Genomic DNA, 12128 nt, shown 5'->3' on the forward strand with positions numbered 1-12128 from the left:
TAATTCACTATGCTAATTCACAAAAATTATGATAATTGATGGCGTAGTGGGTACCCAGTGAGTGTGCTCGTAGCAGTTTTCCGAAGAGTGTCTAGAAAAGGCTCTGAAAAACCGCTCTTCTAGCTTTCGCTGTGACTTGCTGCATGTTCCACGCAGGCCTGGCGTTTTTTTTTTATAAGGCAGACACTGAAGACGTGAGCCATAACTCTTTGCTACTGCTGAGCACTTGGATGCCAAATATAAAACAATTCAAATAGTTAGATAAATGTATAAAACCAGTTTGAAGAAATATTCTGAGCACAGTTGAACAGGCTTAAGCTGAAGAACTTATGCAGAATATGACGTCTTGAGACTACTCTCAAACAGAAAGGAGATTGTGATAAAACCTGCGTACAAAGCTGGCAGTATAGTAATCTGGCCCTTAGAAAAATATAAAAACGAAGCTAGCTCAGCAACAACACCCACTATCAAATCTTACCTTCATACCTGACTTTATATAGCAATTAATAGCAGACAACACATCATAAAGGGTTTTCTAGCCAGATAATTAATCGTACCCTCCGAGCAGTGATTCATAATGCCCAAAAACAAGCAAGTTGGCCGCTTCTACCTTCTTCCGAAGCTTTGTAAAGTTTCTGTAGATGAACTGTTCATCGCATAAATCTCGGGTACGCCTATAGCATCTAACAACAGTGTAAGTGCTGGGTCTTTATCAAGATTTCTAGATCATTTATCTAATATATTTTTACGGGGATTACAAATACACGGAAGATAGAAAGGAATGTATTTGCAATATTTACAGATGGGTGTGACACCTCAGGGTTGCTAGGATCTCGCGCGCCGAATCCGCTTCTTCATCAATGCGTCTACGACGAGGCGGAGCCATGCCCACTGCCTCGTAATATCACCCCCGGCGGACGAAGCGCCATCACGGTGCCGCTAAGTCAATCAGGACTGGCAGTGTAGTAGCGTTTTAGTCGCAACACATGGACAACATCAGTAGGTGTTGTGGCAGAAGATCAGGGGCAATCATCATCGTGATTTCATTGGTAGGTGCGTTTGCTCGGCTGGCTGCAATAGGGGACGAGCAGTCGTCAGGGTCTAATGCCACGGTGTTACATGCAGCAAGTGGGGAAACATGGCCTAACGAAATGCCTTGCGGGAGCACTTGGGTCGAACTACTAAACTTGAGAAGCGGAAGCTGAACGTAGTTGTCCACGATAGTCACGATGGTATGCGGCACAGCAACACTTCGCGCCAAGAGCACATCCACTAATGGAGACACTATGTAGTCACTGTCAGGAAGAGCTGGTGATATCGTTAAAGCCGCAAACGTGGTGGCTTGCGGTGACAACCGAACATAATCAACAGCGCACAATCGGTGTGACGGTGAGGACGGCACAGCCCCAAGTCGAAGCAGTTCAAGTTGGAGAACGCCGGTTGCACAGTTGATGAGAGTGGCATGAGTGGACAAGGAATCCAATCCAAGAATCAGGTCATTGGGGCACTGCTCAATAACTGCAGAGAGAACAGATGTCGGGTGATCGGCGATTGTGATGCGTGCTGTGCACATTCCTATGATGGAAAGACTTCTCGTCGACGACACGAATAATGCCAGAAGCAGCCGGTGTGGGAACTTTCTTCAGGCGGCGAGGAAGTCGGGCACTTATCACAGAAATATGCGCCCCGGTGTCAATAAGTGCAGAAACAGTCAGGCCGTCAACGTCTACGTCGATCAAATTTAGTCGTGTCGGCAGTACAAGGAGAGGATTTAAGATCGGTATTGAGGATGCAGCTTCACCTCCAAGAGCTGCACCGCTTAGTTTCTCTGATGAGAATTGAGCGGGGAGGTCGGGCGTCGTCGTAGAGGAGAAGGGGACGACGGGCGACGTGCAGGCGGCGAACGAGACTGATGACGTCGAGGCGACGGTGAGCGGCTGTGCTGCGTAATAGGGGCATCGAAGGGTGGAAGGCGGCGGTAGCTGTCGGGGATCGGCGCAGGAGGCTGGAAAAAGCGGTAGCTGTCGGCCCGGCGAGCAGTGTTATACTGTGTTGGGGACGAAGACCAATGGTTGCGGCAATACCGTGCGACGTGCCCTATGCGACGGCAGTAAAAGCAGATTGGTCGATCATCCGCCGTTCACCATTCGGCCAGATTGCGAGAGTGTAGAAAAGACCGTTCCTAGGGTGGTGACCTGGGGCGAGGCGGCGACCTTGAACGGAAGCCAAACGGTCGAAACTGAGCAACGGCGCAGACATCGAAGCCCAAATTGCTGAGTTCTTCCCGCACAATCGACTGTACCAAGCAAACCTGAGGTACTTGCGAATCGACGTGGCCGTTGCTGGGAAGAGCAGGTGTAATTGCTTCAATTTCCCGCCGGACGATTCGCGTAATTTCAGACGCCGGTGAAGACTGCCGATGAGAGGTCAGTTCATCGTCGCAGGATGACGTCGGAGCGGTGTTCGGCAGTCGAGTGAAAGATCTTGAAATACGCCTGCTTTTGGCCTGTTCAAAACGCCGGCATTCCTGAATAATTTCCTCGACGGTCGCGCAGTTCCGGCACATTAGCAGGTTGAACGCATCGTCCACTATCCCCTTGAGGGTGTGGCCAACCTTATCCGACTCCGACATGTCATCGACTTTACGACATAGAGCCAGCACGTCCTGTATATACGAGATATACGTCTCTGTGGACGTCTGAGCACGTATAGACAACTCCTTTTTTGCAGCCACCTTTCGACCGATGGCTTCCCAAATAAATAAACCCCGAAAGGGGCAACGAAAGGTGAGCATTTGCCGCGGGCGCAAGGCACCATTGGGGAAGTCCAATGAGCCCCAAACAGTAGGAGCCAATGAACGAGAAAGAAATATGGGCTCACCCTGAGTGTTCCCGGAAAAAACTCCCGACGCGCGCGCAGAAAATGTCCCGAGAGACTTTGTGCACGGCACCAGAGTCAACATCCTCTATCGAATGAGAGGGGTTAGTACTTCCGCTCCCCCAGTGCGACAGACCGTGGAAGAGGGAAGAGTCATCAGGACATGAGAGCAGCTGAAATAGGCGGCTAAGCCCACGCAATGGCGGCGGACTAGCCTCAATTCTCACGGAGTGTAGGACAGTAGGTGCTGCAGGATCGAAATGGCGAAGCACTCGCCATTATGTGAGGCATCGCTTGAGAGTGTGAAAAGCAGCTTTGCAGTCATCCTGCCAGAAAAAAGGGTGCGCTAGCATTCAGAAGTTTGTGCAGAGGTGGGATAGTGGCAAAATCACGGAGAAAGCGGCAACAGATGTACGGCGCTACGTTGAGAATGCTGCAAAGGTCTTTGGGTGTGGTTGGTGCAGGAAAGTGAAGTACCGTAGCAACCTTGTCAGGATCCTGCTCAATGTCATGTTTATTGACAATGTCACCCTAAAAATCTGACGGAGTTGTGCTTTGAATGCTGTCCAATGAGGGAAGTCACTTTCGCGGTTGTAGAACCACGTCTTAGCGACCGCCTTGAAGTGAAAGAAACTGTAGGGCAGTTCACCTGTCTCGTGCCAATGATTGCAAGCACTGGTTCTGTCATAATTGTCAATCCACTCTTGACATCTTCGTGAAGGTTGTGAAATAGCGGAGGGTCTTGTTGTGGCGTATTCACGATGTAGGTAGGGTCAGCTGGCTGAGGAAAAGTGATTGCGCTGTTCTGTTACATCCCTGCTGTTGGCGAGCAGAGCTGTTGACCAAATCGGAGCTCCAGGGGTTGCCGGTAGAGAAAGACGACGTGGAAATCGAAGCACACTTCACCACTTATAAGATGACGGCTGGTACGGCAGTAGCCAGGTTTTAATGCAGTTGCGCGAGGGCCAAGCGGCCCAGCCTGTATGGATGACGGTTATGATGATTACAATGGTTTGGATATACAGATGAATATAATGAAGGAAATAGTCAGCACCCACGCTATTATTAGCAATCTGCCTCTTTGTGGCACATCATACAGTACAGCTAGTCTTTGGTCTTGTGTATATTGAAACATTATGGTGAACTAACAGTTCAGCATTTGCTCTTGGCCACTTCTTATTTCCTCAGCAATCAGTTTAGCAAGATTTAACCCAACACTAACAGCTTTTCTTTTTTTCTTGCTCGGTCCCACAGGTACCGCAACTTTCAGTACAGAAAACGTAAGCATGCCACTGGTTTCGCATGTCTTTTTGTTGCTGTTGGAGCTTCGTTGGCCTCATGCTTTGATTATTTGCAGAGACAAAGGACCAGTTTGCTAGGGACGATCCTGCCTTTCTGGTGCTGCTGGGACTGTGGCTCGTTGGTGCGCCATCATTTCTCTCTTTGTTGCCCAAATGCCTTAAATATTTTTGCTTTCAGGCTATTGTGTGCATCGTGGTGTGCATTTTACTTAGGATGAGCAAGTCGTTCATAGTGGGGATTGTGCAGTGCTCACAGAAAGAACAAGTTTAGACCATGTGTGTGGACTGTTAGATGACAAATGCTCAGAGCATTAGGGAACTTCACTGGCTTCTCCAGACTTGCGCATAACAATTTTAATGTCAAATTTCCACATGTGCTGACTAGGCATCCACACTCCTTGTCCCAAAGCCTTCCCAGTGGCAGTCCCACACAGTTTTTGTTTTTTCTTACAATGTGGAAGTCCTCAATAATTTTTCTGGCCTGCCAAGCAACATTGTCTGTGAAATGAAGAATAATGCCCCTGACACACGGGCACCCTGAAGTCCTTTAGACAAGGGGACATCTTTCGGAAAGGCGTTCGGGCGCAGTGACACACGACAAAGGAGTAACTCCTTTCCGGCAAAGATCCTTTTCGCAAAAGCAGATCCCGCATCTACTTTTCTGGCAGGAAGGGAGTACTCTCGCATAGAGTGTGCATAATTTATCAATAGAAGAAAACGTGTCGCAACGCTGCAGTGCCCTGTCAGTATTTTTTTGCGCTGAGAAAATGTTTTTATTTTCAGCAGCAGTGCGATTTGTTGAAAAGTGAAGGCCTATAGTCTGTCCATACTCTCAAACACCTGCATTACGTCACTAGCGCGATCATGTTAGGGTTGGCAGCGGCAGTTGCTGTGTCGGTGACGTAGTATCTTGTAACAATGGAGTCGGCTCGGTCGGTGAAGAAAAAACCGCGTGTCAAGTGGACTGAAAAGGAGACCTGGGCGCTGATAAAGCTATGGGAGGACCATTTGGACGCCTTGCGAGGGCAAAAGCACAACGGTGGAGTGTACCAGGCGATTGCCGAGAGCCTCACCAACGCCGGTATTCCCCGTACACGGGCGCAAATTCACAGCAAAATTGCCTTCACAGCATTTAGCTCATCTTCGATGGAGCCGAGGGCGACAAGAGTCAGGCCCACCTCAACTGTTGCTTTATCTCTGTCTCTGCGCTGAGACATCGCAGGACCACGATGAAACGCGGCACGCCGTCACTGACCCAGCTGGACGCAGCCTTGTAAAAAGCTTGACAAAAAACAAAAACAGCAAAACGCGGACTGTTCATAGTTGCCAGACGAACTTAAGTTGCTGCTAAAAAGGCAAAAAAGCGAAAGAAAATTACAGGTATGCGCATTATAAGCCACCAGACAAAAAAAAAAAACGGATTTATGCTCCGGCGTCGCTGAATGAGATGTACACGCGCAGATTCTTTTTAATATTTCCAATCTTGCTGCTTCAACAAACAGCGCCATTTTTTCTGCAGCGTTCTTCTGAGGCACCGCCTAAAACAGTAGTCCGATGCCGTGTGTCATCAGCGCCACTCCTTTCTGCAAATGGTCGCCTTAGGCGACAAAAGGGGTTTACTTCAAAGTACTTTACTTTTGCCCGTGTGTCACGAGTATAAGTGGAAAGGGCCTCCTCACATGTAGTAGTGAACACCTACATTCGTCCACTGATGCCTATACTATCGTAAGAGAGTACTCGTCACGCACAACAAAAGGAGGCTTAACATCTGGTGGCCATGGCTTCTAGCCTTCTGCGCTCTTCTTTCTTCTCGTCCTCCTGCTGTATGCTGCGCAAAATACACTACTGTCTCATGTTACTGCATCGTGTAAGAATATGTCCTGCAGCACAACAATGGGGTCTCGTACACGAATCCTGTGTTGCAGTCAACATGCCTAGACTTGTTTTTTATGCCGCATCCATTTATTGGGTCTGTTGAGCATCGTTATAACAGTGTTAAAGGGCCGTCACGATAAACGATTCTGCACGTGGAAGCACTGCGATCCGCCGGCACGCCACAAATTTCAAGAAACAATCCCTCCTTTCACAGACCTTTCGGGCCTCCGCGTGACGTGCCTAGCCAAATATGCCAACTATACTGTGACTGGTACAGCAAGAGACTATGACTTACGGTCAGTCTGCAAGCAGTTGTCCATGCTGCTTGTTGTTTGTCGTGTTGCCCGCATGCGTGTAGCACGTGTGGGGCACAGCATGTCCCCGTACCAGTCCATCGCGTTGGCAATCGTTTAAAGGCTTGTGCGCAATGCAGGTTCCATACCGGCACGATTACCGCAGCCATGGTTTGCCAACAAGCATGCAACTGACAGAGTAGGCGGCCGAAGTCGCGGCAACCGGAAGTAGACGGTGTTTCAAGTAGCGCGTCAGCGACGTTGTATGCCACGCGAGATTAGCAGGGGCCCTCGGTGAGAGGACAGAGCGGTGTGAGAGAGGATACCAGAGGGGGGAAGCGCAGGAGAGCGAAAGGTTTTGATAATCAAATGCTGACTCCACTATTGATGCATCGTTTTGAAAAATTCTGACAGCTCCGGGTTTGTCCTGCTTTCGTGCGCGATTTTCCTACCACAACTTAATTTAGACCTCTGGGTGGGTTACAGGCCCTTTAATGACGTGTTTGTGCATGTGTGGGGCGAATTCGCATCTACGGAACCATAAATGCACCATGTCGATAACAAGCCAGCAATAGAAGGCAGAGGAAATGTCAGTGATGTCGTTAAAGCAGCTCGCAGACAGCCTCGTGATTTGCCTTGAAAATAGCAGCTCGGACAAGGGCGATCGCCAGATTTATGTGCTGAGCTCAGAAGGCTTTCGCTACATCCAGGCATGTCAGAGAGAGAGAGAGAAAGAATTTAAGAAAGGTTAGACATGTGAGAGATGTCCACTGAACGGATCGGCACTATTTGTTGATGCGGCGCAGCAGTGTTCACCCGGCAGGTTCTCACGCTGGCTGCACGGTGGTGCCATAGGCGTGCTCCTCTAAGCATTCTAAGATCGCCAATCTATTCGATTGTTACACTGCCTCTCGCGCTCGGATTGCGAGCTGCCTCTGCATCTGGTGTCTCTGAGCCAGAGGACCAGAGCGGCCAACCGAATATGCCATTAGGTGCATAGGGCAGCTAACTGCTTTTAGTAGGCTCACTCAAGCTGATCTTTGTATAAGCACAAATTAAGGGAGTCTAGATGAGCAGAACTTGTGCACCCAATGAAAAATATTTCATGAGTGAGTGAGTGTTGTTTTTGTTCTGCCAACTTAAAACAGTGCAAAAGCAGTAACGTGACATGGTAAGCATTATTGACCGCACAAGCGGATACGATCAGGTACCAGACCATGTGGTTCATCTTTGCCATGCCACACAAAGGAGCAGCGTCACATGCATCTTTATCAAAAGAAGTGAACGCTTGAGCCCATTCCCTGCTTACCTGTACAGTTGAACCTCTTCCTGAATTGTAAAATATTGAACTGTGAACAAAATATTGAAATTATTGTGAACTGTAAGCTAATTGATAACTAACTTGGTGATGCCTCACTTCCGTGACATTCATTTCTTGGTTAAAGGGGCACATTCACTCAACAAAGTACAAGTAGAGGGTCTATTAATTATACCCATACATGTATAGGAAGTTGAGTGTAAAAAAATTTTTCACTGCACGTTAAGTCTTAGGAATGGCTAACAATAAATACCACTACTTTGCCATGCCGTGTGTGACATCGTGTCCTGCATATAGCAAAGATGTCATCTCCTAAAAATGTTTCAAATAGTTCATTTTTACTGCCAAACTGAAGAAAGCTGAAATAGCTTGATTGCATGTGCAGCTGATCACAAAACAAAATCGTTTTTTGAAATACAGATGCTCGCACAGCAAGCAGCTTGTTACGTCACGACTTGCCAGTGTTGCCAAACACTGTGGCCACTTGCATGTTCATAAAAATAATCAGTTGTAAACTAAGCGTTCAACCAAATGCTCTACAATTTCCCCACCTTACCTGTGAACACATAAGAGCTAACCCGCATAACAGATTGTGATTGATCGAAAATTGGGTGTCATGACCCCTTGAATGAAACCAAAAAAGTGATACTTGCCACGATATTGGCTGCAACAAGGAAATATTTGGCATGAGTGATGCTCAAAATTTCAAAGGTAGTATAAAAAGGTAAACAAATATTCAAAAGTAATTTGCAACTGTATTTATATTTTACTGTATAGTGCTGTAAAAGGGTACCTGAGAAGGATCACATCCTTTTTCAAATAAATGGAAATGCAGGGCTGTTTTGTCAAGTGAGTCTTTCTTAATTTGTAATGGCATCTTCTCATGTTCCGGTCTATTTAGTTTGAGATGCCACAAGGAAAGATTGCTTCATTTATTGTGGGTTTAAAGCATAGGACAATTCATTTTTTGTCTGGGGTTTTTGCTCAAACCAGATTGCCCTCTGTATTATATGTGATTTTTACATCTACTCTTATATTGAAAACTTGATATAATGAATAATTAGTGGTCCTGGTGCTGCTTGATTGATGCAAGGCTCAGCTGTATTAATTGTATGTCCACAGCATGCTGAAGACAAGTTTGGAAGGGATATGTGCAGTCAAACCTCAATGTAACAAATCCAGATATAATGAAATATTGGTAATAACGAAGTAAATGAAAAATATTCTTGCAATAGATTTGGTGTTAGGCAAAACCCTTTATAAAAAATTTTCGGATAAAACAAACTTATGTTTCTTTAAGATGCAACTATGTTATAATGAGGTTTGAGTGTATGTGATAGTGCATGCTTTATGTGCATTCACCATTGCACTCGGAATAGGCTAAAGCCGGCAGCATTGTGACAAATGAGAGCTGCTTGTGACACTGCTTGGTTTCAAGGTGGGCTTTGAATCAACGAGATTTCACTGCTTTTGCTGAACACCTGTTAGGCTATAAAGCAGTATAGCTAGGCTTGTGCAAATATTCGGGCACTTCGAATCGACTGTAAATTATTGGAAGTCTAAAGTATTCGAAGGAACACATTTACGCGTTCTACTGAAAGTCAAGTCCTGCCATTATTTGAAGTTGCTTCCACTTCCTTTGAACCCAAAAAGAAAGAGGGTTGCATATGCTTTGTTTTAATAAATAATAAAACAATGCACAGGCTTGTTGAGTGACCAATGTGCTCATTTTTCTCCTTAATATGTGATATATTAGAATTTATTCGACCAAATCTCTCCTTGCTTTGAACTTACTTCTAACCTAAAGTTTACTATTGGCACAAGCCTAAGTATAGCATATGAGTTGGAGGAGAAAGGGCCAGGACATTATTTTGGGGAGGACAGCCCCCCTTGCTGCCTGACTGGTTATGAGGCTATGAACTAATATCCTCAAAGGCTAGACTAGCTGTTTGGAATAATTTGAGGTATAGTATTTATGTTGCAATTGGGGTTTGTTGGTAGTATCATCAAAGTAGTAGTTGGGATTTTATTTCGAGGGGCATTAATTTTTGGCAGCTTTTGTGTGCTCCAAAAGCCCATGACGATTGGCTGCCATGAAAGCTGCTATGAAATGGCCTTAAAGCAGCCACATCGCAAATACTATCAGCCCAGCTGTAAAATAGTCTTAAAAAATATAAATGTGTCTTGTGCATTACTGTGAGTATGGTATGTTTTTATCCTCTTTCCAGCCTCATCAGTGGGATTTGTTTTGATCCTGCGCATCAGCTTCTTGGGCTTCCTAAAGTTTCTCCTGTGGGTGATATTTATTGACTGCATTGGCATGGGCGTCCTCGTGGCCACTGCACTGTGGTAAGGGCATGACTCAAGCTATTATGTGATGCCACTGTTGGTCCAGGGCAGTGTGGGAAGCAAGCTTGCTGTGGGTACTGCTCGTGGATGTTTGCAATGGAGCACTGCAAAGCACACACAGTGAAACCTTATTCAACGAAAATGAATGTGACGTATATTTGCAGCACTGTGCCTACAGATCGTTTTAGCAGGGTTTAACTGCGGGTGCATTAAGGGAGATCTATAGACCTTTTTCCTAACATGTATTTTCCATTGGTGCAGTTTAGAGGGTGCACTGGACAGCAACTGTTCATTGGAACTCATGAAGAATGACATTTCTTTTTTCTTATCCTCTGCTGTTGAGTTGAGACATGCTAGTGCATAGGCTGGTGAACATTTCCAGAAGGACTTTACAGCAGTTGGCAAGACTGCACTTTTCCACTATACAAATGCCGAAATTCTCGCTGCATGCCATGTCTACTTTTGTGTTAAGCAGTTTAATAATGGAATAACTACTAGCTCAATTCTACTCTTTAGTTAAACCAAAAATGAGTGTGACATTAGCAGAAAGACAATCTTTCTTTTTAGGAATAAAACATTTACCTCTATATATTATGTTTCATGCTGAACAGTAAATTTTATGAGACATGCTTTCCCACATTCTTGCATTTTTGTTCAAGTGAAGTATATAACTTTCGAGGTTAGCATTGAAGAACTGGTTGGGAATGCTTGTGAGTCACCAGCAGAGACTGATACTCTATTTTTTTTTGAAGGTTCTGGTGAGTAATGACGGCAAGTATTACACCAAAAGGTAGTGGCTATAATACGGAACTTTGTGCTATTTTGCAGCATTAATGAAGCTGCAATGAGCATAAAATCTATTTTAAGCACAGAAATTATTTTTTGTTTGGTGCATTTTTACTTAGAAACATTGGAAAAACCGGTTACTTACTTGACGTTTTGAGCCTCTAAGCATGATGAGTGAACATTTGCGCGCATTGAAAAAAAATTGGAAAACTTGCGCATTAACTGCTGACTTAAAAAAGCAACATATCTGCGTAATGCTGGTGCCTGTTGCAATAACCATTCAAACACATGGTGATGTAAGACGGTAGTGAAGGCCAGTGCGCTTTCATCGTGGCTGGCCGTGATGTCACATGACTTTTGAGAAAGATCCAGTGCAGGCAAAACTTTCCTTGCGCTGGTAATTCATGACCACTATTCAAGTCAAAGTTAGTGCAGCCTGTTCAAGAGAGTGTGAAGCATGACAGAACACTAAGCTTTGGGGAAGAAACACGTGAGTGGCTGCACTGGTAGACCTAGACGCTCGTGTTAGACTGGCTACCTGCAGTTATGAGGCGCAACTTATTTCAACCCTTCAGAAACACTACACATCAAAGCGCTAGACCTTCTCACTTGCCAGTGCGTGCTTTTGCTGTTACTCCCTTGTTCCTTACTTGGCTGCCTAAGACAAGTTCTGATGTAGAATTAAATTATCAAGACTGGAGCCAACTTGTACCCATTTTATGCATGGCAGCAGAGACTCCTGTTTGGTGCCTTCCAATTTAATCTTAGCAGGCTGTTTGGTCTGTGTTTGCAGTTAACCTCTACTAAATATGTACAAGCAGAAACTGCTGAAATGGATCGAGCTTCTCTTCAAAAGCTTCTGGCAGATGATTCTTCACATCTAAAAAAAAAAGTTTTCTTCCTTGTTTAATTATACGTCACTCTTTGTCGGCATTACGTGTGTCAGTTTGCAGGTTTTACGTTGAGAAGCTTGGTGTTCATGGGTCTGCATCGAGATTTTTTTGCTCTTTTGTTACTGTGCGAAAATGCTTATTTTTAATATGTATCAGGAAGATCGTTTTTGCCAGTTTGAAAAGCACGCATTTCAGCATACCAAAATTTTGCATAATGAAATGTTCTTCCCCAAAAATGTATGTTTTAGAGCAACTAAAATATTTTGAAATGATCAAAAATGGAAAAAGTGTGTAATTATTGTCGTTGCCAGCTGGAAAAAAGTGCACCAAACACACTATATATGCAAGAATATTCAGAACAAGGAAAATTCAGAATATACATATTAAACATAGATGACTCAGGAACAGTATAAAAAATAATAAATGTACAAACTTT

At 45.1% G+C, this 12128-nt stretch overlaps 1 protein-coding gene across 1 annotated transcript in view; it reads left to right on the forward strand.

Moving 5' to 3' along the window:
- Positions 1–12128, forward strand: part of Unc50 (Unc50 RNA binding protein) — a 34245-nt gene that overhangs the window by 3738 nt on the left and 18379 nt on the right. Inside the window, exons 3-5 of the mRNA XM_037429499.2 lie at positions 4132–4157; positions 4235–4300; positions 9893–10013. Coding sequence (XP_037285396.1) covers positions 4132–4157; positions 4235–4300; positions 9893–10013 — 213 coding nt within the window. The remainder of the gene's footprint in view (positions 1–4131; positions 4158–4234; positions 4301–9892; positions 10014–12128) is intronic.

Source organism: Rhipicephalus microplus, chromosome 2 (genome assembly GCF_043290135.1).
Source record: "Rhipicephalus microplus isolate Deutch F79 chromosome 2, USDA_Rmic, whole genome shotgun sequence".
Taxonomy (NCBI): Eukaryota; Metazoa; Arthropoda; class Arachnida; order Ixodida; family Ixodidae; genus Rhipicephalus; species Rhipicephalus microplus.